This window comes from Protomyctophum parallelum (genome assembly GCF_964188405.1).
Source record: "Protomyctophum parallelum genome assembly, chromosome: 14".
Classification (NCBI taxonomy): Eukaryota; Metazoa; Chordata; class Actinopteri; order Myctophiformes; family Myctophidae; genus Protomyctophum; species Protomyctophum parallelum.
The window spans coordinates 37,360,870-37,387,569 of record NC_139709.1 but is presented as its reverse complement, the minus strand read 5'-3'; the positions used below and the strand labels follow the sequence as shown (position 1 = coordinate 37,387,569).

General features: G+C 44.1%; 2 protein-coding genes across 2 annotated transcripts; one reads left to right on the top strand and one right to left on the bottom strand.

The window, feature by feature from the left end:
* Positions 1-2,387: 2,387 nt before the first annotated feature.
* Positions 2,388-3,914, bottom strand: LOC310870084 (T-complex protein 1 subunit epsilon-like; the record flags this gene model as incomplete). Its single annotated transcript, XM_083781117.1, has 1 exon — positions 2,388-3,914. The coding sequence occupies exon 1, from the start codon at positions 3,897-3,899 to the stop codon at positions 2,388-2,390; it is 1,512 nt and encodes a 503-aa protein (XP_083637243.1). The 5' UTR covers positions 3,900-3,914.
* A 3,255-nt stretch (positions 3,915-7,169) lies between these two features.
* Positions 7,170-25,504, top strand: cyp7b1 (cytochrome P450, family 7, subfamily B, polypeptide 1). Its single transcript, XM_083781547.1, has 8 exons — positions 7,170-7,300; positions 18,754-18,890; positions 19,949-20,221; positions 20,504-20,720; positions 21,983-22,107; positions 22,726-22,932; positions 24,347-24,525; positions 25,128-25,504. Exons 1-8 carry the CDS (start codon positions 7,218-7,220, stop codon positions 25,419-25,421), a joined length of 1,515 nt encoding a protein of 504 aa, XP_083637673.1. The 5' UTR covers positions 7,170-7,217; the 3' UTR covers positions 25,422-25,504.
* The last annotated feature ends 1,196 nt before the right edge of the window (positions 25,505-26,700 follow it).

The window sequence follows — 26,700 nt, the reverse complement described above, 5'->3', positions numbered from 1 at the left end:
ATACGCATCAAACGGGGCATACGCAAAGTAACCAACAAAATACATACATACATGGATGCACCTGGGACGTATCCTCAGTGATGTATCCCAAGGTCATCAGGGTTTCGAGTCTACCAACAAATACCCCTCACTCAGGTGACTCAGCCGGGGTGATCAAGTCCGACTTACGTCCCAGTAACTACCCTCGATCAGTCCCATTAGGGAAAAACCAGGGCCACACAATCCGTTCCTCCTGAACTACTCTGCCGGGACTGGGAGGTACCATTCTGGTGCGTGGAAGGACTAGGCTCTGTGGGTTGACTCCTGTCCGGGCCCCTCCTACGTCTCACCAGGTCCACTCCTGCTCTCACCAGGTCAGGCCCTGTGCATTGCACCAGACTCCCAGCACCAGGCACTTTATACTACTAATCAACTTACAAATTTAGTCCGACGGAGCATCACAGTACAACTATATGGGGACACAAAAGTAGGACCCGGAAGTATCTCTGGAGGGGGCGCTCACGTCACGGCTAAAATACTGAATGGGTTCAACTCCTTGTCCTTTGACTAAATCCTCTTCAACAAAAGGTGTTTTGTCTGTTCTCTCCGAGTCCAACATGATGACCTCCCGATTCTCTGTCTGGTAACCGGTGTCAACTGTCAAGTCCTGTCAATGAGTGTAATGATTCTGTGGGCTGAATTTGGCCCCTTCTGCCACCAGTTTGACACCCCTGGTCTATTCTAGACCACCCAACGTGCAAGGATGTCTTGCCTGTATGTTCTCTTTCCCAATGCAAGCTTCTTTTATTTGGCAAATGGGTACGCAGAAGCTTCTTCGCTAAATGGAAACGGACACAATCAGCATCCATGGACTTCCCAATGCAAGCTTCTTTGGCAAATGCGTGAATAGAAACAGACGCTATCAGCATCCATGACTTTTGAAGTTAGGCTATATTTTAAGCTCCCTATATATAACTTTGAAACTCAAATTTGTTACGTCATCCACATGTTCGTTTGCCCTTGAACCAGCAAGTGGCGGTGTGCGGGTGAACGTCCTTCTACGTCTACTGCCTTGTTGTCGCCAACGCACCTGGGCACAGCCATTATTGAGGTAAACAGCCATTACACCTGACCTACAGTGCATTGCTCCTACACCTGGCGAGCAGTGCCCTGTTTGCCAGGTGTAGATAATCAGTGCTGCTCATTAACACCTCAGTAATGGCTGTGCCCAGGGCACCTCTGTGGATTTGTGTATAGATGGGCCTTTATTGGTCCATTGTTGAACCCATGAGGGGCATTTCTGGCAATTAAACTCCTTTAAATGAACACATACGGTAGATAGGACGATGATTCACCTATGATAGCAGAACCCCCTATTTATGCTGGTGGTGGTGCGGATGAAACCTCCTTCCCATGCTGAACTCCTGGACAACGGGGACCTTGCAGGGTGGAGGTGGGATGCTCAACACTCAGTCTGAAAAGAAAATGAAAGGTTGAGTGTCAGTGTAAAACAGGATCCCATTGCTTGATTGGCTGAAAATATCAAATGTTGGAAAGAAAGAGAAAGAAAGAAAGAAAAAAGAAAGACATAGGCATACTCAGTTTTTGAAAATGTTGGAAAGGATGTGGCTGAAATCACGAGATGACCCTAAAATATAATACTTTATTGGCAGCATTTAAAAGCACACATCACCATTTACAGCACCAAAACTAACATACGTGCAAAAAAGTATAATTACTAATATAAACAGTTAACAATTCATCTTAAGTCCAATTGGTAATTCTTAGCCTGAGAGAAAAGATGTTTGACCTTTCGCTAAATCTTAAAATGGAATAGTAGGCTACTGATACACAGGACAGTTATAGGGAAAAAAGATGCAACTATTAAATAAAAATACAATTGATAGCCCACTTACGTGTAGTTGTTGGTTAGGGATCACTGAGAACTTTAATGTTCTCTGCATGCCTTCTTTCCCATCTGAATTAATGAAGTCTTTTTAATGGTAGTGATCTTATTTTACCCATTCTTCAGTTAAATTGCCTGGAACTTGTGCTCTTGCTGTATTTTTAGTTTTAGTTGGCTCGCTGGTTTGATTTTCCTTGTGATTGTCTTTATAGTCGGCTCGCTAATCTTTTTTTAATTTAGTGGGCTCACTTTTTAAAATGTTTTTTCATTTGCGTTTAGTTTTTTGTGGGCTCAAACCTTTTCCAGGAGAAGCTCTCTGGTCTGAATTTCCACAGATCATTGAAAATAGGCCTATGGCCCAGATGAACGTTGTGGCCACCAAATATGTAAAGCCCTCTGTTGTAGGAAATGGCTGAACGACCCCTGCATCTTTCAAATGAACCCGGCTGTTCCATTTGTATACTCTCGAACTTACAGAAATGCAAGGGTCCAATTGGACCAATTAGTCCTCACACTCTCCGGGGTGTCTGATGTCGTCAATCTTGAGGATCATCTTGACCACCTGCGTGGCCAGCGAGATCTGCTGCTTCTTGCCGATGAGCGTCTCGACGACGTGCTGCTGCTTCATGTCGTTGGTGTTCATCTGGAGGCAGTCAATGCCCAGGAACGGCTTGTTCTCCGTCACCTGCCTGGCCCGGACCTCCGTCATGGTCTGGATGGGGTTCATCCCGCTGTTCTCGGCCAGCGCCATCGGGATCACCTCCAAGGCATCGGCGAACGCCCTCATGGCATACTGCTCCAACGACGGGCACTTATCAGCCGCCCGGTTGACGGCCAGGGCACACGCAATCTCATTGGCTCCTCCGCCATAGACGATGCGGTTGTCTCTGACCAGGTTGCGGATCACACACAGAGCATCATGGAGGCTTCGTTTGGCCTCCTCGATGATCATTTTATTTCCTCCGCGGATGAAGATGGTGACCGCTCTCGAGTTCTTGCACTCCTCGATGACGAGCATGCGGTCCTTGGTGGTGCCGAAGCAGATCTCCTTCACCACACCGGCCGTGCCCAGCTTTTCGGGCTTCAGTTCGCAGAAGCGTGGCACGATGCGGCCGCCGGTAGCGATGGCGATCAGCTCGATCTCAGGCCCGCCCACCCAGCGAACGGCGGGCAGCTCGTTCTGAAGCAGCAGGTGGTTGGCCTCGTCGTCGAAGCCCCACTGACAGATGGCCAGGTTGGCTCCGTTGTCTTTGACCTGTTGGATCATCTCCAGGAACTTGTCCTTCTCATACTTCTGCAGGGCCTTGAAGTCCTCCACCGAGGTCACGTCCAGCTTGTGTTTGGTCTTGGGTTTCGGGGGCTCAAACGGGCAGGTCAGGATGGCGATCTTTGCGTCTTTCAGAACCTTGGGCATCTGCGGGTGGCTGAACTCTTTGTCCACGAGGACTCCCTTGATGAGCTGCGTGTCCTCCAGTTTCCCGCCCACCTTGCCCTCCATCTTGATCAACTCAAAGTCCACGTCCTTCCTCTTCATATCGGCCACAGACAGGATGGCATTCACGGCAATCTCGGCCATCTGTCGGTGGCATCGGTTAATCACTTTGGATCCCAGAGTGGTCATGGCCGTCTGTATGAGGGGCTCCGTGTTGTTGAGGTCAAAGGGGAAGGTCTCGCTGATCTTGTCCAGCTGCTCGATGGCGATGCGCGCAGCCTGGTCGTAGCCGTCAGAGATACGGATGGGGTGGATGCCGCGGTCCAGCAGCAGCTCCGCCTCCTCCAGAAGAGCTCCGGCCAGCACCACGACCCCGGTGGTTCCGTCACCGATCTCATCGTCCTGGGACCTGGACAGCTCCACCATGAGCTTGGCGATCTGGTGGTCCATGTCCATCATGCTGAGGATGGTGGCTCCGTCATTGGTGACCGTCACCTCTCCGTCCTTATCTATCATCATCTTGTCGAGGCCGTTGGGTCCCAGCGACGTCCTGAGCGTCGACGCGACTGCCTTGGCCGCCATGATGTGATCCTTGAGCGCGTCCATGCCGGTGAGCCGTGTCTTTTTGTCCTGGTCTTTTATGACGATAAAGGGCCTTCCATACTCGTCGAATGCTACAGGCAAGGACATGTTGACAGTAGGATGGGTATGCTTACTAAAGCTTTAGAGGTCAGTTTGTAATCTTAAACAGTGCGTGAAGTGAGCTGCACTGGTGTCAACTTGATCTCTCTGTTTCTAACTGTCTAAATATGCTATCTCTCTGAATCTTTTATATCTTATAAAGTCTGACCACCGCTCTGGTCTGACGTCATCACAACTCCAACCAGTGCCAGATAAGCCCGACAATGCCGATTTGCACAGTGCACACACAGAGTTCCATATCATTCACAAAGCCCTCTGCCCCCCCACCCCCCACCCCTGCCAGGGACTACATGTGGGAAATGCATAATCATCATACATCATCATCCCCTAACCTCATCACACAAGAATCTGAACTAGGACTTAATATTTGTGCTGCTGTTGACCACTAACGCCACATGATGGCCCCAACACACAAGCAAATTTAGGTTGAAACATGTGCAGTCTACACAGGTAGATTATTAAATCCACTTTAGGACCATTCAAAACTGTGCAGAAATCCTATCTGTTCTCAAGTAACCTTGTTATTATATAGCACCTGTTGAAATTCTCTTTGGATGTTTGTGCATTGTTTTCTTGGACTGCAGCTGAGATATGAGTCAACTCATGACCTATAGAGATAAGATCCACAGACTGTGTGAGTCACATGTATGAAACACAGTTGTCCACTGTGAAGTTCTGGTTGAGTTGTTGGGCAATTGGGGCAAAGTAGACTACAACCTATATGTGATGTATGCCATGCTTTTTGTTACTGCTTAAAGGACCACTTCACTTTTCAACCTATCTTCATATAATAGGTCCTCACTAATAATCATGAAAAAATGGCACAACTTTTTTTCTACTCAAACATACAGACAAAATTGGAACATAAATTTGAAGCTGATAAATGGGGTCTCTCTCTACAGAAGTAACAGAACCCACAACTCTAACAAACAATGTAGAAATCCAAATATACTTACATTAGCAAAAGGTACTCATTATGCCGATAATGTGCCAATATTATAATTGGATTGTAATAACTATATGAATGTGTATGTTCATAGCTTTAATGCTGCAGCTGGTAAAGGTGGGGTTTTACTTATTTATGTTAACCATTTAATGTATGTTTATTGTTACTATTCTAAATCTGTGAATAGTAAAGCTTTCAAATAGTTGTAGTGGAGTAATATGTATATAATGAAGTAAAAGTAAAAAGTTACTCAAAAGTTACTCAAAAGTTATACCGGTATAGCTACTTATACTCAAGTACAGTACTCAAGTAAATGAACTCAGTGGTGCTGAGTCACTTAGGGTGAATGTGTATTAATCTTCTACCGATATGTGGGAGGTAGGTGAGTCAATATATGGTTTGACCCCAAAAAAATTGCAACAAAAGGTTTTTCAATGGATTTTGGTAGTATTGGGCATGCTAAATAACATACTAAAAGTTTACCAAAATCAACCTCCCAGAAAGCCGCCATTTTCAAGATGGCGTCCAAAATGGCTGCGGGGAGCTTAAAATGGCTGATTCTGTGATGGTGAAGTCTGCATATGACTGTGCAATTTCACCATAGCTTTGTCCGAGCTTCCATGGTATTCGGTGAAGGAGCGAACCTCCATCAAGAACATAATGCTCTGTTTCTGTTAACGAATCTAAGATTGCATCACTTGCATGTCCACTGATCGCATGCGCTAGTTGAGACTGCTTTTCAGAAGCTTGTAAAAGGTGATCCTGTCCTTCAATCTTGTGCAAATGCTTTTACTGTCCCAAACCAGACCACAGACGTGATCGATGACCTTGGATGCCAAGTAATGGCTGTCCTCTTTGGTGGAAAGTGCACAGATTCGCTCGCAACAATGCGATATAAAACTTTCAGCAAGAAAGTTGTCTCAGCTTCATCAACTGTAACGCCTGAACGTCTGCCACCAACTGAATCTGCTAACAAATTTCACTGTCGTAGAGCATACTACCAGATCATGATCTGGATGGGAACAGAAGATGGTATGGATGCCCTGAACTGGGGGTGGCACCTTCAGGACAATAGATTTGTCCCACTCATGTCAACAATGAATGTTGCTCCAGACAGTCTCTTGAAGGTCATTCATTGTAACTGTTCCACAGCTTGCAGGACACTCCGCTGCTCATGCAGAAAATATGGACTACCTTGTACTACTGTCTGTGGATCATGTCAACTTCAGGAATGTGACAATCCACATAACAAGTTTCTTCCAGAGGAGCTTGGGGAGGATGATGACTAAAGACCAACAACAGAACCACCTTTTTTGGTTGAATAGTAACCAACTTTAAGGTATAACCAATTTAAGCTCCAGGCAGCCATTTTTAAAATAACGCCTAGATATTTTTGTATGATCATAAGCATGTCTAGAGGTACCATAATCAAGTGAAAAATCATTTGTGTATTTTTTTCTATTGATATATAGCCATTTTAATTCTTTTTGTATGTTGTTTAGCATGCCCACTACTACCAAAATCCATTGAAAAACCTTTTGTTGCAATTTTTGGGGGGTTAAGCACTTTTTTTTCATAGATCGACTCACCTAAGGGAGGATATAGCCTACCTGGGTGTACTGATGAAACTTTAATAGTTATTTAAACCTTTTAAATCTATTTAATTCCCTGGGACCCCAATCTGCACTGTAAAGCCATCAGTGTTTAGTGGAACCAAATTAACCCAAAAGCCATAAGGGTACATTTGGTTCCATTTGTAGCATATACTACACTCTAGTAGTCTATTATTACTGAGACTGCTGCTATAGGTCCATACCGTCCATTGGGTTTGAATCATTAATTTAACTGGGGACGGTACGGTGGGGACCCCCTCCCACCGCTAATTAAATTAGCGTAAAAGGCCACCTCGGGGGAAGCGTCCTCCGTTTCCTTGACGACCTCTCCTTTAGCCAATCATAGCACACGGTCAGTCCATGTAGGCTATGGGATGGGATCCAAAACATGTTTTCTAGCTGAAGGCAGCCAAGAACCGAAGTTACCGAACTCAACTGTATATGTTTTAGTATTACTGCAAATCTGCAACCACAGGACCCGTCCTGTCTTTTTTTTTCCTTCTATCAAGTTTTTTTCCCCCTCCTTTTTGTGTTTTCTGTCAACGGAACTGGACCGAACAGTCTCGTTCCGTCAGGACCGAACAGTCGTTCCGTCTGGACCGAACAGTCTCAGATCGAAGCTGTCCTCTCCTCCAGGAGATGATGCTGGGTTCGGTTCTGCTGCTGGTGGTCCTGGGACTTCTGAGCGTCTACCTGCTGTGTCTCCACAGTGGCAGGAAAAGGTTTGATTTCAACCAAAACCCTGCATAATCTGACACCGTTGTGTTCCAACTTAATTCCATATCGTTCAAACGAGTTTAATCGCACATGGTAATCAATCTGCAGTGTTGCGTTAAAGCGTTGTTTTAGCAACAATATGATTTGCAATATCATAACAGTTACATTACCACGTACGGTGTGCTTCATATTTTAAGTTGGTTAATAAATGCGTTATAATGTATTATTTAGCCTATAAAGAGCCTGAGGTGTAATCAATACCAGTGCGATCAGGTTACTTGCTCGGTGGGTGGTGCATTCACTTCCACACGAAGTTGGCTTTGCTAAAATAGGAGAAAACACAGACGCGCGCACACACACACACACACACACACACACACACACACACACACACACACACACACACACACACACACACACACACACACACACACACACACACACACACACACACACACGCGCGCACACACACACACACACACACACACACACACACACACACACACACACACACACACACAACTCATAGTAAATGTGAAAGACGTGAATTCATCATCATCAATATATAAATGCATGATGGAAAAAGCAAGAATAACGATATGACAGTGATAAGAAAGCCAGATCATTATATTAAGTCAAAGTCTATCTGTCTGTGTTTCCATAACCTGCTGTGGGGTGTATACTTGTATATAGCCAGGGACTTGTTGCTGCATGTTTTACACTTGAAGGATTTTACAAGACCTTTCTGAGATGAGATGTAGTGTGGAGTATACTACTATGGCATATGGAACAAACAATGGAAGCAGGGCTGCAGCCATTTATAATTGTAATGTTCTGTCGGTTGAATAATCGAGAAGTATGTTTTTGAGTGGTGCAACCACTCCAAAGAACAGCTTTGTCCGTGTTCGCCTATGTATGAGCATATAATGAGTACCAGTAGGGGCACTGTTGCCAGAAACTGACAGAGAGAGACAGTGCTGCACTGTTGCCAGAGAGAGAGAGAGAGAGAGAGAGAGAGAGAGAGAGAGAGAGAGAAAGAGGAGGGGGGGTGGGGGAGAGGGGAGTTGCACCACTCGGTTCACACAGGTGTGATTTTTTCTATGAAAACCTGCAAAACCTGTCTGTCAGCCATACATGGAGAAGCCACATCATCACCTAGATGTGCATGGAGCCGGCCAGCAACTCTACATCTGACCTTAAACCATTGGATGTCCATATATGGAACTGACCTGTTCTGACATTCCATATGTTGATCTGACCTCATCAAACTGTACACTCAAGATAGGGCCAGTACAGAATTCATTCCATATGTTGATCTGACCCCCCATGCCAAAGCGCCAAAGTGTCAAAAAAATTTGAGGGGTCCTAGCCCCCTCCTATGCCCAGCTTTTCATGTTTGTGTAAACACAAAGATTGAAGACCAAAAAATCACACCGTGTGAAGTGAGGGGCGCTTTTATCATCGTGCATCATCTCATATTGGCCAATCAGAATGCCTGTTGCCACAAATTTACGTCATATTTGGCAGACATTTGATCTTATTTCTACTTTCATTGTCAATGTCAGATATGAGAGGTGTGGGGACAAGATGACGTACATTTTCCCTTCATTGTCAATGGCATTTAATGTTTGTGTTGCAGACATTTTACGTCATATTTGGAGGACATTTGACCTAATTTCTCCTTTCATTGTCGATGCCAAATATGAGACGTGTCAATGGAATTTAATGTTTTTGTTGCAGACATTTTGTGGGGACAAAAGCTGTATAGAGCGTCGCAGTCCCTCCCCCTTTCAGAACGACGCCTGGCCCAGGAAATGAATCCCGATGCATTTTTCCCATAGACATTTCAAAACGTATTTATTTAAAGATCTTTTAAGCGTCGTACGAAGCCAACTCTTGTCGTGACAAATCATGACAACACACACAATATTTTAGACCAAACAAACAATTACTTGTTGTAATTAGTTTGTTGTCATGATTTGTCACGACAAGAGTTGGCTTTGTCCGCGGCGTAATCGTCTTTAAATAAATACTTTCTGAAAAGTCTATGAGGAAAATGAACAGGGATTTATTTTCCTCGAGGAGGTGGGACTGCGACGCTCTATATAGGAGGCCCTCAAAAAGTGAGGACACAAATTGTGATTGGCCGGAAAGACATTTGTGATGATTTGATTGGTTGAGCATGGAATGTGATGTATGATGATAAGATAAGAGCGCCTCTCACTTGACACGGGTGTGATTTTAGCCCCTCCTATATACAGCTTTTGTCCTCGCACTCAATATTTGCCATTGACAATGAAAGGAGAAATTGGGTCAAATGTCTGCCAAATATGACGTAAATGTTGTCCCCACACGTCTCATATTGCCATTGACAATGAAAGGAGAAATTGGGTCAAATGTCCACCAAAAATGACGTACATTTGTGGCATCACAAACATTAAATGCCATTGACAATGAAGGGAAAATGAACGTCATATGTAGCTGAGCAAATCGGCTAACCATTTACATAAATTCAGTTGTTCATGAGATGTTGTATGATGATGTATAATGATAAGAGCGCCCCTCACTTCACACGGGTGTGATTTTTGCCCCTCCTATATACAGCTTTAATGTTTGTATTTCAACGATGCTTGTTTAAGAAAACACTATAGACAATAAAGAGAAATGTAATGTTTGCTGCTGCAACCCTATAGTCAAGTAAAGTAAATACTTAACATTTTACACGTCGCAACAGCTTCTTCTGATTAGGAGCATTTGTAAGCGATTACACATTGTGCGTGTGTGTGTGTGTGTGTGTGTGTGTGTGTGTGTGTGTGTGTGTGCCTGTTTGTATCTAGTTACTCAGCCAGCTAACCTCATCTTCATAACATCCACTTTTAAACCTCTCTCTCTCACTCACTCACACACACACACACACACACACACACACACACACACACACACACACACACACACACACACACACACACACACACACACACACACACACACACACACACACACACACACACACACACACACACACACACACACACACACACACACACACACACACACACACACACACAGGAAGGTTGTTAGCAGCTCCCAGTGTCCCGCTGCTGCTTTGTTTGCTTGAGAACAGTGAACTGCGTGGGCTGCTGGACAAGAAACCACATTCCAATCGCACGCACGCACACACGCACGAGACATGCAGAGTCCTGTAACCGAAAGGTCACAGGGTAAAATTATTTTACATTTATTTGGCAGCGTGCATGCATGACACTCTCTGATATTACCCCCATGCAATAACATGGTTCATTGATTGATACTTGTCTTGAACCAAACTTGTTGTTCTTCTTGTTATCTCTGTGCACGCTGAACAAAAAAAATCTATATTATTTTCGGAAGTCTGTGGGAGTGCCCTAAATGTCTCTCTCAGTATCTGCTAAAAGTGTTGAAAAACCTCTCTCACTGAGGACGACCTAGAGAGAGTAGTATAATTGTTGGTTTTTGGTGGATCCTGACATGAAGATCTTGAGAACAAATGCAGTACTCTACAGTGTTAGCGGTCATTCTTGGCACTGTTCTAGCCTTGCATTTCAATGGTGCCTTTATCCGAAATGCTTTACAATGTGCATTACATTCATCCATTCACACACCGACAGCAGAGGAAGCAGTGGCTCAGGAGTTAGATCAGCCGCCATAGGAATCTGAATGCTCTTGGTTGGTTCCTGGGCTACTGCTTAAGGGCCCTTTTCCACCGGGGTTGAAATGGTTCAGTTATTTTTTCCCCGCCTAATATTGAACCAGTTCAGAGTGTTTCACTGAAAATGAATTGGTTCAGAAGTTCAGAACCCAGTGTTTCCTGCAGGAAAAGGCCTTGGCATGGTGCTGGGCGCGGGGGGACCTTCTGGCGCGCCGCCTATGGCCTAAGATTAATTTGTATTATTGCTCTTGTATTGCTATTGGAGACACTGGGGAGGCACTGCAGGGGCACTGGGGAGACACTGGGGGGCACTGGGGGGACACTGGGGAGGCACTGGGGAGACATGGGGAGGCACTGGGGGGGACACTGGGCAGACACTGGGGAGACATGGGGAGGCACTGGGCAGGCACTGGGCAGGCACTGGGAAGACACTGGGAAGGCACTGGGGAGACACTGGGGGGGCACTGGGGAGGCACTGGGGAGACACTGGGGAGACATGGGGAGGCACTGGGGAGGCACTGGGGGGACACTGGGCAGGCACTGAGGAGGCATTGGGAAGACACTGGGGAGGCACTGGGGAGACACTGGGGGGCACTGGGGAGGCACTGGGGAGACACTGGGGAGGCACTGGGGAGACATGGGGAGGCACTGGGGGGACACTGGGCAGGCACTGGGGAGGCATTGGGAAGACACTGGGGAGGCACTGGGGAGACTGGGGAGGCACTGGGAAGACACTGGGGAGGCACTGGGGAGAAACTGCAGCCACTGGGGAGACATTGGGGAGGCAGTGGGGAGGCACTCAGGGGGACACTGGGGAGCCACTGGGCAGACACTGGGGAGGCACTTGGCGGAAACTGGGCAGACACTGGGGTGGCACTGGGGGAGGCACTGGGGAGGTACTGGGGAGGTACTGGACATTTCATATCACACACACACTATGATTCACTATCCCCCTAAAATAAAAAAAATACAAAATAAAAAAGAAGCTTGGCATGGCGCGATTTATTTCAAGCGTGGCGCAGCGCCATGCCAACAACATTGTGCAGGAAACCCTGGAACCCTGAAAGTTGGTTCGTAACTTGAACCAAAAAAATTGCCGCTGGTTTCATGAAAGCACCAAGGTTCCAAGAATTTAGAACGGAACCAAAGCAAGACACAGCGAGACACAATAACCCCTAAATGCTCCTGTGTTGGTGTTTCCTTTGCCGTGAATGGGTGAATGTAAAGCGCTTTGGATAAAGGTGCTATATAAATGCACCATTTACCATTTCTTTTAAACAATGCAAGGCATCAACCTGCTCATTGGGTACAGTTAGGGCCGGGGTTCATGTGTCTTGCTCAAGGACACTTTAACTTTAACCCACAGCTACCATGTTAAGTGGGGGGGTCGCGTGCATTTTCAGAGCATGATTATTTTAATGATGATCAATTGATTGCATTCCGGCTTGGATCAAAGGAACAAAAAATAAGTTACTATAAGTTCTTATTCATCAGTGTCACAATTAGCCATAAAGGTTTTAAAGACATTTTTTTATACTATCATTAAAATCGTAGTGTTTTGCCTAATATTTGGGGGCCACTTTCAATATCCTCGTGGCCCCACAGGTTGAGAATGGCTGTATTAAACAACGTTGAAGTTATATCATACCCTAACCCGTGTGTTGAAATAGAGCTCAGCTCCTCGTCTAGGAGTGGTAGCCTCGTCTAGACTAACAGTAACACGGAAGTGATGCTTGGATTTCTTGGAATTGGAAGTTGTTGTAACAAAGTACATAATGTTTTTACTTTACTTGAGTATTTGTATTTTATACTTTAGTGTCGTACATGTCATAGATAAATATTGTACTTTTGACCCCACTACATTTCTAGGAAGGGAAAAAGCACATTACAGTATGAATGAACCACCTATCTGAAAATAGCAGCTACAAGTTCACAACCCATTGCAATATAATTATTCTTTATAGATATTTATTTTGAAAATGTCTGTAACATTTTTGAAGACAGCAATACATTGATATTAAACCCATTCAGGACGGGAACCGCTTTTGGGGTTCTTGTTGCTATTATGTGTACAGTATATTAGCAGCATAACATTTTGGTCATTTTTGAGTGGTGCAACCAATCCAAGGAACAGCTTTGTCCCTATGGGACTATGTGACTATGTACTATGGGACTATGTTACTATGTTTAGAGTACCAATTGCGGGTGCTGTTGCATCACTCGCTTCAGACTTTTACACGTCGCAACAGCTTCTTCTGATTAGGAGCATTTGTAAGCGATTACACATTGTGCGTGTGCTGTTGCATCACTCGCTTCAGACTAAGTTGTAAATGAGGCTAGATGGTTATCTCCCATTTATGTTGTCTTAAAGAGAGAGTGCAGGAGAGACAGACAGTAGGACTGAGAGGGAGACAGTGTAGTAGAGAGACAGTAGCACAGCTGAGAGGGAGACAGTGTAGTAGAGACAGACAGTAGGACTGAGAGGGAGACAGTGTAGTAGAGACAGACAGTAGGACAGCTTAGAGGGAGACAGTGTAGTAGAGACAGACAGTAGGACTGAGAGGGAGACAGTGTAGTAGAGACAGACAGTAGGACAGCTTAGAGGGAGACAGTGTAGTAGAGACAGACAGTAGGACAGCTTAGAGGGAGACAGTGTAGTAGAGACAGACAGTAGGACTGAGAGGGAGACAGTGTAGTAGAGACAGACAGTAGGACAGCTGAGAGGGAGACAGTGTAGTAGAGACAGACAGTAGGACTGAGAGGGAGACAGTGTAGTAGAGACAGACAGTAGGACAGCTTAGAGGGAGACAGTGTAGTAGAGACAGACAGTAGGACAGCTGAGAGGGAGACAGTGTAGTAGAGACAGACAGTAGGACAGCTGAGAGGGAGACAGTGTAGTAGAGACAGACAGTAGGACAGCTGAGAGGGAGACAGTACAGACACATTGTACACTAATACCAGTAAGACGCCCTGAGGGCGAGAAGCGACATTGCCCTAAAGGGCGAGGTCACGTGCACACATCCGCCTGGTTAACGGAAGATGGCAGACTGCTGGGCGAGCGCTGGAGTGTACAGGGTTTGATGAGGTCAGATCAACATGGAATGTCAGAACAGGAAGGATGGGTTGGGAAGGATCAACATATGGAATGTCAGAACAGGTCAGCTCCATATATGGAGATCTAAGGGTTTGAGGTCAGATGTAGAGTTGCTGGCCGGCTCCATATATGCAGATCTAGGTGATGACCCAGTCTTCTCCATGTATGGTTATCCAGGGTTAGCTGATGTCAGGTGTGACCATATATGGAGGTGTGATGTCACGAGGCGTGACCATAGAGCGTGGGGTGACTAACTAACGGACAGACGGACGGGAGTCGGGAGATGCAGGTTTTCATATACAAATGCGAGCTATATGGTTGCAACAAGATATCAGAATGAAGTATGGACAAATATATTCAGTATTTGTGGGCACTGGGCATGAATAACTTTTCATGTTGCTCGTCTTTCACTGTTCGAGCAACAGAAAGCCCCTCTTGCCTGAGCCATGGCATTATGTGTTGCATATATTGCACACTGGGTTAAAACGACCCTGTAAATGCAGCCTGTCCCCCCTGGCCTGCAAGAGGCACTGCTCTTGCGGTCAGTCCACTCCTTCAACAGCTTAACTTGGAACAGTGGGAAACACGTTTCTGACAGCAAACGTTTGTAGCAAAAGCCCTCTTGAAATAACCTCCTGCAAGCAGCCTTATCATAATTCTGCTTCTGACGCTGTGGAGCGCTGACCAAATGACCGTTGGTGGTCTCTCATCTTTAAAACACAAGAGAGTATTTCTTTTAGACTTGTAGGTCAGTCAAGCTAAGCTAAAAAAGGGTGTGCCCCAAAATAAATTGCAATAGTAATTGTTTTTTTAGGATCCTGAGGGTCAACCAAATAACAAATTGGGAATGAAATGCATAGTGGATCATGGTAAATTCAGGGGTTATAAGGCAAACATTATGCTTTAAGTAGCATGTGCCATGTAAAACTGGATTGAACGATTACTATTGCAATTTATTTTGGGTCAAACCTTAGATTGACTGGCCTATTGAGGCAGGGACCCTTCCTTAGCCTCCTTCAGCAGCACATCCAGTGGGCCTCGTCCTGCAGGGCCACACAGAAGCTTGAAAGGGGAGAATCCTGTCGAAGCTTGCGCTGCGGTACCCATAGAGTCTATAGGCAAACTAATCCCAGTCTGCCACAAACCTTCTGAGCATGGATTTAAGAGCCGGCTATCGATGGCAAGGGCTTGTTTTCTCTTCCTTCGTTCCCAGCAACTTGTAGGTCTCTCTACACAGTTTTGAGGTGCAATGTGTACCTTTGAGGAATCCCAACCCACCCCACACCAAACATCTGGATCAGATTGTTGGAAATCTTGACCTTCCTACATGGGAAGGCCTGAGGGTGCATTGTAGCAGAGACCAATAGAGGAGCTGGGGCTGAAATGTCCAAATGGCAGAGAACATCATTCTTTTTATATTTCTAGACAGATTTACAGGAATGTCTCATATTAAATGTTAACTACTAGGGCCGGGACTAATTGCGATTAATTACGATTAATTAACTACAGAAAAATTTATGCATTAAAATAATTAACGCATTTTAATCGCACTATTTTTTTCACCGCGGAACGTTGTCACTGGACAGTTTTCAGACGGACCTGCGCACCAAGTGTCAGTGTCCTCTTCAGACAATAACACCACCAGACACCGCAGACAGTTCACCAGACTGGGGGAAGCCGCTGAGATCACTTTGCTTGTCCCCGTGGATTGGAAATAGGATTTAAAAGGCTATCCGATGGTAGCGTGGATTACAGCACAGTTGTGTGCAATTATTCAATAAAGAATTATTACCCCTATTACTACAAAAACATGTTTTATTGCTTAAACTTATGTATTCACTATTCATTGATTCACTAGTATACCAAAATCTTTGAAAAAATTGCTTTCTCACTGTTCTCGGGTCAAATAATGATATGCGATTAAAATGCGATTAATCTAGATTAATTAATCGCAAAGCCTCTGATTAATTAGATTATTTGTTTTAATCGAGTCCCAGCTCTATTAACTACTGTAGGACTATACTTGTTCTAGAGAATTAGAGCACAATCATGCAACCCAGTAGTAGAATTAATGGTTATCAAAGTCAGTTTCCATAGGCATTTGCTTGATTGTCAAGATTGTCAGCACTCTGGACGGACCACTCGTTGTGTCTGCATGTCTGTGCAATTGGGCTCGGTGAGTGGACATGTGTGCGAATGGCCAGGTTTGGTTTCGTTTGGTTCCGTTTCTCTCAACCATCGTAAATGCTTCATTCATGGTCTGGAGAGGGTAAAAGGGCAGGGGCTTGATCCCCTTTGATGTTTATGTTTGCACTGCACACGCCTGCTTTCTTGCACCAGTAAGATGCCCTGAGGGTATTATTTTTAGTCGACTAAAACTAGTCATATTCATTTTATTCAAATGAATATGACATGATAAACTAACACAAAAAATCTACTTGCAAAAACAGTGTTTCAGTGGCACAGGCTCCTAACCTTCAATGGCTTGAGAGACTCAGTGCTTTTAAAGTGTGAGGCTGAGCAATCCCCTCCTCATTGTTCCATCGACTCCATTTGTATAGACCAGTCCATTTGGTTCCTAACTATCAATCATTTAGATGGGGACCCCTTGGGGTTCACCAGACCTCACCGCTGCTGTAGAGTAACTACAGCTTAACCCTCTGGAGTATTTTCCACACGCTGCAGTAGTCCCTACCCTGTTTACATGCCCGGTATTTTCTGTTTGCTGATGGGTTTTTAGTTATTGTTTGGACCCAATTTTTTATACAAGAGAATACAGTGTACATATAGACCTCATCTCACACTGTGACCTCGTTTGATACAAATACGTTATTTTCTAGGTTTCCCATGATTCACTGCAGCTCTCTCATAAAGAAACTGTGACTTGGCAGGGTGACGATCTCAGGGGGGTCACAGGAATGCGTGTAACCCCCTGCAGAGCCCCTGCCTTGTCTGTGTAGAGGTTGTGTCAGTGGTGGGAGAAGCACTCTGATAACTTACTTCAGTAAGAGGTAGCAATATCACAATGTAGAAATACTCTGCTACGAGTACAAGTACTGTATTCGATTGAGTATACTATTATGTACAATAGTATTGGCATCAAAATATAGTTAAAGTGCCAAAACTAAAATGCTTGTGGGTTGTGAGCTTGTAGATCTGCTATTTTTTAATTGGCAAAGTATAAAATTGGGCTTATTTGGTTATGCTTTTCAATAATCTAAATCTATATATTGTAGTGGTGTAAAAACTGCCTCTGAGATCATGAGATGTAGTGGAGTAGAAGTGTATTGAAAACCGGACATATGTAAAGTAAAAGTACCTCACATAAGTACTTAAGTAAAATTGCTTCCACCATTGGTAAGACTGATATGTTTTGTTCTGTTTGTGTCAGGGCTTCTCTGGTTTTGTCTTTGTTGACATGTCAAATAAAACAAATTTACAAACAAAAGTAAAGTAAATCCACACAGATTTTTCACCTCTGCATTGACAGAGCTGTGTGCATATGTATTGCTTGTTTTGTGGCAGTTGGTCTATACTGCATGCTGATTATCTTGATTGATTTGAGGCCCCCAACACACGCACGCACGCACGCATGCACACTATTAAAGACTACACTGTAGTCTTTAATACTGTAGTCACTACAGTATTTCAACCACAGACTACTACTATCAGTTGTAGACTGTAGTTGTACTGGTCAGCTCCCAGTACACCAGTAACAGACTGTAACTCTCATTACATATTGGTAAAACAGAATCCATTATTTTTGGGTCTAACCACTCCCTTAGTAGGGTAAATAATTTTAGTGTCAGAATTGACGACATTATAATTGCTAGTAAAGTAGAGATTACATATCTGGGCTGAATCCTGGACAACAAGCTGACAAGTGAAGGCATGGCAACAAGGGCGATCAAAAAAGTAAATCAAAGGACAAGATTCTTGGGGAGAATCTCCTCCTTTGTTAACAAGAGGGCTCTCAGGACATTAGCTGGAGCTCTTATTCAGCCCATATTTGACTACGCCTGTACCTCCTCGTTCTCGAACATCTCAATGTCACAAAAAATTAAGCTTCAAACCTCCCAGAACAAACTAATCCGACTCCTTCTAGGCCTAGGACCCATGACCCACCTTTATGCAACGCATTTTGATGGCAGGATGGCTATGGGTAGAAGACAGAGTCAAGCAGTTGAAAATGGGGCTGACATTCAAAATTGTAAATTCCTTCAAAACAAACAAATCACTGGCTTCCTTTAAAACCGGTCTGAAAAATCACCTATCAATGTCAGCGGGTCAAAAGGAGAGAAGATGACTGCCCAACCTCCCTATACCCTCCTCTGAGTGATTGTTTTGTATTTTGATTTTTTTGTACACCTGTAAATAGTTATCATGTTTTTTAGGTATCTCGATTACTGTCATCATTGTGTTGTGAATGAATGCATGGGACCCGAATGGAAACAAGACCGCAAGGTCTTTTTTCGGTGCTATTCTTTTGGATAAATGTGCTTTGACTGTACCATGTACTGTTTTGCTTTTGTTATTGTCTAAAATAAAATAAAAAATAATCAAGACTGTGGTTCTACTGGTCAGCTCCCAGTGTATAAGTATAAGTGCATACTATACAGGTCAAACTGTGATTCTTTCTCACACATTTGAAATGACCTTTTATGTTTCTTCTGCAGGAAGGATGGCGAGCCTCCACTGATAAAAGGTTTGATTCCCGTCCTTGGCAAGGCAGTGGAGTTCGGCAGAGATACTCTTGGGTTTCTAACAGACCTGAAGAACAAACATGGAGATGTCTTCACAGTTCAGATAGCAGGTAGCTGTTTACCTGGCTGACAGTACTGACAATACTCACACACTGGCACACCTAAATCTAACACACTCATGGCTGTGGGGAAAAGAGGGAAAGTAATAGAATCTAGGATTGTCAGGTCAGTTCTTGAAAATGACATCACTTTGACAAAGACAATAGCAACAATAACATAACAATCACCTCTGAATGTCATATAGACAAGGGCAGTGTTGAGATGGAGGAATGCTTCAGATATCTCAGTATCAGCCTGGACAGAAAAGGCACACACAATTAACACACTTATACTTATGTCATCCACAATCTCACAACACTTCCTTTTACAAAACTACAATCTAACCAATATGTAACTCTACTGCACCCCCTGCTGCTTAATCATGGTAACTGCTTCAAGTGAGAACAAGAATAAACAGGTGTCGCACATATTCCCTCATCTTTAGACAGTTCTTTATCGATCCTTGTGGGGACATTCAGGTGTCATAACATTACTACAATAGGCATGGCAAAATGAAACAAAACTAACAAACACAATTTTAAAATCAGGACAAATTCAGATAGAGCGCAACAGTAGAGAGATACATTAAAGAACTGTCACAAGCCATGTGCGCTTGGCCTGACCGAGTTAGTGTAATGTCCAGTAACTATTAATACATACATATAGATATTGTAAATAGAGGTGTAAGTATAATATACAATATTTCAGCAGTAATATGAACATAGGCTACATAATATATTATACTTTTACAGACTCCCCATCTCAAAGAGAGAAGACTCGAACTGAACTGTACCACTGTGTTACTTTTCTGCAATAGACTGTATGCGCATGCACAAAGTGAGTGGCAAATTGAGCTGCAAAGTGAGTTTAATGTTGTTTAATGCAATACGATAAGACTTTTCTGTTTGGGCTGTCAAGGCCAGAAAGTAGTTTTTGGCCACTCAGTAGATGTTCCTGCATAACTTCTGAGTATGATGATGATGTCACACGCATAGCCTCTATACAGATAATAATAAAAAATATAACTATCACTCTCTCTCTCTCTCTCTCTCTCTCTCTCTCTCTCCAGGTAAATACATGACCTTCATAATGAACCCTCTCCTCTTCCCGTCCATTATCAAACATGGCCGCCAGCTGGACTTCCACGAGTTCACGGACCAGGTGGCCCCGCCCACGTTCGGCTACCCACCCGTGCTGAGCGGCCGCTTCCCGGGCATGGACGACCGCATTCAGCGCTCACAGCGCCTCCTGCAGGGTGATGGCCTCACTGCACTGACGGAGAGCATGATGGGACACCTCATGCACATCTTTAGACAGGACCACCTGGGGGTGGAGCCAGGAGGTAGGCCTGGCGCCATTTTTACGTCATCAACTGATCGCGATTACTTACGGATGATAGCAATTAGTTTTGCAAAGTTGAAAGAATGGTTTCCGTTCATCTGTATACAACAGTGACATTTTATATTCCATGTTGTTGTCAACACACTTTTAACTTCTTCTGCAGAAAATATCGGCTACTTTCAGTGAACAGATTTAATGTAGAGCAAAAACAGAAAATTCACTATTTTATAGAGCCCTAATCATCAACCTAATCATTATCCAACACTTTCATGTTGGATAACAGTGCCCCCTGGAGGCTGGAAAATGTGCAGCCTGTACGAGTTCTGCAGCACGTTGATGTTTGAGGCGACGTTCCTCACGCTGTACGGCCGCCCGGCGGACTCCCGGCGCCACGGCGGGATGAGTGCGCTCAGAAACGACTTCCTCAAGTTCGACAACATGTTCCCTCTGCTCATCGCACGCGTTCCCATTTGGATGATGTGGGGCACCAAAGCTGTCAGGTATACGGATAGGAACAGGGTACTATATGCACAGCAGCCATATTGGAAAGAAAGTGGTCCTCTTCCTTACTTCCTTCACAGGTCTGACCAATTATACTAATTATGGCTCTGTTCCATTTAGTGTAGCACAGTGGTTCTCAAACTTCAAATTTCAATGACCCCTATAACTCTTGAGAGTCTCATAGCTCATGAACCGTTTGACCGTCAGCAATGAAACCTCGACACACATATGCGTCTCCTCATGCCGAACAAGTGTCGTGCTCTTACTTTTGACCTCTGACCTCTAGATCACACGCCTTTTTTTTTTTTTTTTTTAATTTTGTCCCTAATACATACATGGAGTGTCATATGCTTTTGCAACTTTACAGTATGGTAGAGGGTCATGCCAAATAGAACTGAAACCAGCCTTTAAAAAAAACATGAACAGCAAATACATAGTAATGAATAATGGACCAGGACCCAAATAATTGTCATCACAAACACTGAATGATTCTGCTGTTAACAATAGAACAATGTCATGTAGACCACATGGTCTAGTGGTTAAGATGTTGGACTTTCACGCGGGAGGCCCGAGTTCAAATCCTGGGTGTTACTTTGGTGCCGTAACCCGGATCGGGTTTCCCAGTGGGAGGAGGTCTAAAGGGAGGTGAGCGTAGCAGTGGCTCAGAGCCTCTGCCTGATGGTCTCAAAAGTCTAATATCTCCCCTGGTCCAGAGGGATATCCTGTTGGTCTAGTAGTTAAGATGTTAGACTTTCATGCGGCGGGAGGCCCGAGTTCGATTCCCGGGTGTAGATCTGTTTGAGTGCTTATGCGTTGGTACTCAAAGTAGATTTGCTTATTGCCTTCTTGAATGATTTTGCTGTTAACAATACAACATGAGTATTGAGTCATGAGTATGAGTCTTCAAGAATGATGCCCCCCCCCCCTCACACACACACACACACACACACACACACACACACACACACACACACACACACACACACACACACACACACACACACACACACACACACACACACACACACACACAATTAAAACTGACCCTGTCACAAGTACATGGTCTTTTTTTTCACACGTTCACTCATGTTTCTATTTCTTGTTGTGCATATTATTATTCATATTGTTATTCTTATCGCTGCTTGCAGCGATTCTTTTCTAGTTATTATTATTATTATTGTTATTATTATTGTATTGTTATTGTTATTGTTATTGTTATTGTTATTGTTATTATTTTATTATTATTATTATTATTGTGCAGGGATAAGCTGATCAGGTGCTTCCTGCCTCAGAGAATGTGTCATTGGTCCAACACGTCTCAGTTCATCCGCTGCAGAGCAGAGATGTTTGAGCAGTACGACTCCCTGGGAGACGTCGACAAAGCAGGTAACAACAACATTGCACACTGACCCATTACACTTCTTTGGGGGTCGATGGTACAGAGTCTTACAGATCTGTGATCTGTGAAAATAGCGTTTGGTTGGTTTTCACAAACAAGTGTCACTGTTGCGCAGCCTAACACACACACACACACACACACACACACACATATTAACAGTATGATTTTGGGTGTGACAGTACAGTACAGTACAGTAGAGGGACCCTCTGGGGACCCCCACACGGTAACTCTGTCATTTCTCAACCGTTTCAGACTCTGGGTATACGGTTGAGAATACGGTTTTAATTAGCCATGCGTCCGGTGCTAGACACGTATCAATACGTTTCGAGCACTTTCTTTATTGAATACTTCGCCTTTCTACACACCCGGACAATATATCAAGCTGCCCAGAAATATCCCACAACCTTCCGGTCACTTGATCTTTTTTTTTTTTAAAGCCTCTCCCCCTCCCTTCCTGAAAACAGGACGGGAGGGGTGCATTGTCACGTAATGGCGGCTCGGAGGCTCCCATGCGAGCGTATACAACAGAATCACTGCATAACAAACCGATCGGCTCGTATCCACCACTCAGTTCACACGGGTGTGATTTTTTGTCCAATGTCCAGCGCATCACTTTGCCATCCTGTGGGCGGCTGTAGGGAACACGGTACCGGCTACGTTCTGGACCATGTACTACCTGGCGGGCCACCCAGAGGCCCTGCGGGCGGTCCGACAAGAGGTCCTGAACGTCCTGCAGCTGTCTGAAACAGAGGACATCACGCACAGAGACATTACTCTGACCAAAGAGCAGCTGGACCACTTACCATACATGGGTAGGTTTGACTACATGGTAGTCCTTTAAAACAATGGTTCCTAAACATTTTCACGCCAAGGACCCTCACATTAATATGCATTGTTTTGTCTGCAGAGCCCCAACCGATATACAAGATATACAAGCTTGCTAGCCTTTTTTATTTTCTTCCAATCCACAGACCAGCTGTGTGATATAAGGTTTTATAATATAGCACCTATCTACCTAGTAAAATCCTCAGTGGTCTGTGAGGATTACAAATGGACCCTTACGGGTCCATTCGATTCCATTTGTACACCCTCAGTACACCATGACCATGGCATGAACCCAGCAGTTCCTGAAATGGGCTCTTTGTCCTGACCTGTCAAGAGCACTGAAAGAAATGTCACCTCAAGCCCAAAAGAAGCAGATATGAGCCTCGAGAACCACTGGGACGTGTTTTTCACGTTTTTTAAGCCCTGTTGAGCTCTTTCACTGCTGCAAAGAAGAACATTCTTTCCATGTGTGAAAGGAGCACAGTCAGTGACAGCATCCTGGCACAGGACATGCAAGAACAAGAGGGAGGGGCTATTTGGAGACAACATCTTATTAACACCTTTAAACTCAGTGTCGCTATTTTAGGCATGTTTTTATTGGTGGAAATTGAAGGGGGATGACGCAATCACTGGAAATGTACTCTCTGGAAATGCATTTATTTACATGTTTGTTTGTTTGATTGATTTGTTTATTTTTTTTGTTTTTTTATAATTATGTTTTGGAGCGATGCTCTAGTGGTTATTTGTTTCGAAGTCGAACAGCATTCCGGGAAACCGCAGACCATGGTAGGTTAACAGCTTCCTAGATCCCTCAGGATCAAGGACAGTTTTTTCAAACGCACAAAAGAGGTCACACACAACTTCAAGGTGTCCTGGATCACACTCAGCCCTCAGCAGCAGCCAACAGGAAGCTCTGTAGTGTTAGTGCCATGCAGTCCAAGAGGAAGTGCAGTGATTTGAACACCCTGCTGTGTATCGACTATTCAAGAGGAGAAAAAGGATGAGCGTGGAGAGGCCGACCTCATGGCCAGCATACGCCATACGGTGACCCTTGACCTCCCAGTCACTTAATTACTGCTATTCAGCCAGATGACAGAACTCAATGCGGAGGAGTGAACTTGTGAACTTGTGAAAGCACATGATGAACAAAACACTGCCTTACCCGTGTTTGTTTTTGTGCATAGTTCCCATCGTGTTATTTTACCAATAAAACAAAGAAAGGGAAGAAGAGAGGGGTGTTATCAGCCATTTGCCGTTCTTTTTACTCGTTGTACTCCTGTGTCAATAAAATATTCAATCAATCATAACTATGCATTTTTGTCAATACAAACCCGATCAATCAACGTTTAAAAAGTAAAAGTGGTATTAAAGAGTATTAAAGATTGTATTGAATGTTCACAGACAGCTCCATCAACGAGAGCCTTCGTCTGTCGTCGTCGTCCATGAACATCCGAGTGGCCCAGGAGGACTTCCAGCTGACGCTGGAGGCGGAGCGCTCAGTGGCCGTGAGGAAGGGCGACTTCATCGCTATGTACCCCCAGATCATGCACATGGACCCCGACATCTACCAGGACCCTGAGGTACCCCTAACCCCCCTAATCCTAACCCTTAAACCTAATATAACCGCCACCCTAACCCAATGGGTTCGTAATTTCGCGGACGGGGCCCCAAGGGGTCTCCAGATGATTACTTAATGTGCAAATTGTTTTCTCACTCAACAGTAAACAAACCAACATACAATACAAGGGATAAAAAAGGTCTATATCTGAGTCGAAGCTCAAAACGCCTCACACTGTGATGCGTTTTGTCCCTCTGGAGTGTGGAAATATAGTGGCCCTCTCCAATCTCCTCCATCAAAGTCGCCTTGCAGTGCGAGGCGTTGTGAGCTTGTATAGTTCGGCTATTTTCAGAATATTTATCTGTGGAACCTATTCAAACTAAATGTAATGGTTACAACTATAGTGCTCGTCGGGGTGGGGGATGCCCAGTTCAAATTGATTATTTCGGGGGTCGTGGCCTGAAAAGTTGGGGAACCCTTTTCAGGCCACCAAATCTTTAAAAAAGCATCAAAATCAGTTGAACCACATACATTTAAACACTTAATATAACAAAATAATTATATGTATATAACTTACAACCCACCCCCTTTAATTGGTTAAACATTGGTTTTGGTTGTTCGCAGGTGTTCCGCTACGACCGCTTCATCGAGGCAGGAAGTGAGAAGACGGACTTCTTCAAGGAGGGACAGAGGTTAAAGTATTACCGCATGCCATTCGGCTCGGGCTCCACCATGTGTCCTGGACGATACTTTGCCCTCAACGAGATCAAACAGTTCGTGGCACTCACGCTCATCTACTTCGACCTCCAGCTGCTTGCAGGTCAGAGCAAGGCCACGCTGGACTACAGCAGGGCGGGGCTGGGCATCCTGCTGCCGACCAAAGACGTTAAGTTCCGCTACAGGCAGAGGAACGCCTGATTGGACCAGACCAGTTCCGCTACAGGCAGCGCAATGCCTGATTGGACGAGACTGAGGGCTGAAGGGTGGACAGATGGATGGATGGATGGGGCTCTCTCTCGCATTTTACGATTAATTGTCATACAAATAATTGTGATTAACTAATTAGTTTGTGTTTTTGCCATTGAACATTGGGACATATACATACTGTAAGGCACAGGGCAGATATGACAAATATTTACCGGTAGTCATTTTATATGTTGAAGCTGAAATACCCAATATGCTATTTCCATATTTTTTTTAATCTTTTTTCAACATGGAAAGGATTATAAGGATTGTGCAAAATAATTGCGATTGTCTAAAATAATTGCAATTAGGCGAGTATGTACTTGTGACAGGCTGTTGGATGCATGTATGGACGTACGGATGGATGAACTGCTGGACAGATGAACGGACTGAGGATTTATTTTTATCTTTTAGAATTATCCAATAAATTCTTACTTTCTAATGTTTCTATTAGTTTGTTGGGTAATTTGTTATTTGTTGTCATGATGGTTCATGTGTAACTTCACTGTGTGTCTTAGTCACAGTGCTACAGTCAGTGCTGGACAGTAATTACATTTACTTGTTTTTTCTTTTCTTTTTTTGAAAATGTCTACATTTCAATACAGCATACAATGCATTGTTATTACAAAATAAATTGTACTTTTGAATACTGGTATTCAAACGTACTTTTAATAGCATCCAGTATTTTAACTTGAGTACAACTTGACAGAGCAATTTTCACTTGTAGTGGAGTAATATTTGACTATACTTTGACTCAATTGATGGAATTGAGCACTGTCTAGCATCATGTCAAATGTGAGAGAATGTGAGGGAAACATTTGACAAGGTGCTGGTCTAGACAGTTACTTCACTTAAAATCTAATTTAATCATTGGACTGTACACTTAACATTGACAACAAAACAGCTAAAGGTATAAGTATTGTATGTATATTAAACATCGTTAAAGCAGTGGTTTTCAACCCTTTTAATATCAAGGCCCATTATTTATTCTGCATTTGAACCACGGAGTAATGTAGATGTTTAACAATAATTTATCTCTTGAAAGTGTAAAATGAAACCAAATGGACCCGTATGGGTCCATTTGGTTTCATTATACACCCTCAAGTGTTAAAGATCTAATAAGAGTCAATTTGGCTGCCAACTCTCCATCATGTATCTGGGGACCACCTGCAACTCCCTCAAGGACCACTGGTTGAAAACCACTGGGTTAAAGAATTAAAGCTCTATATTGTGA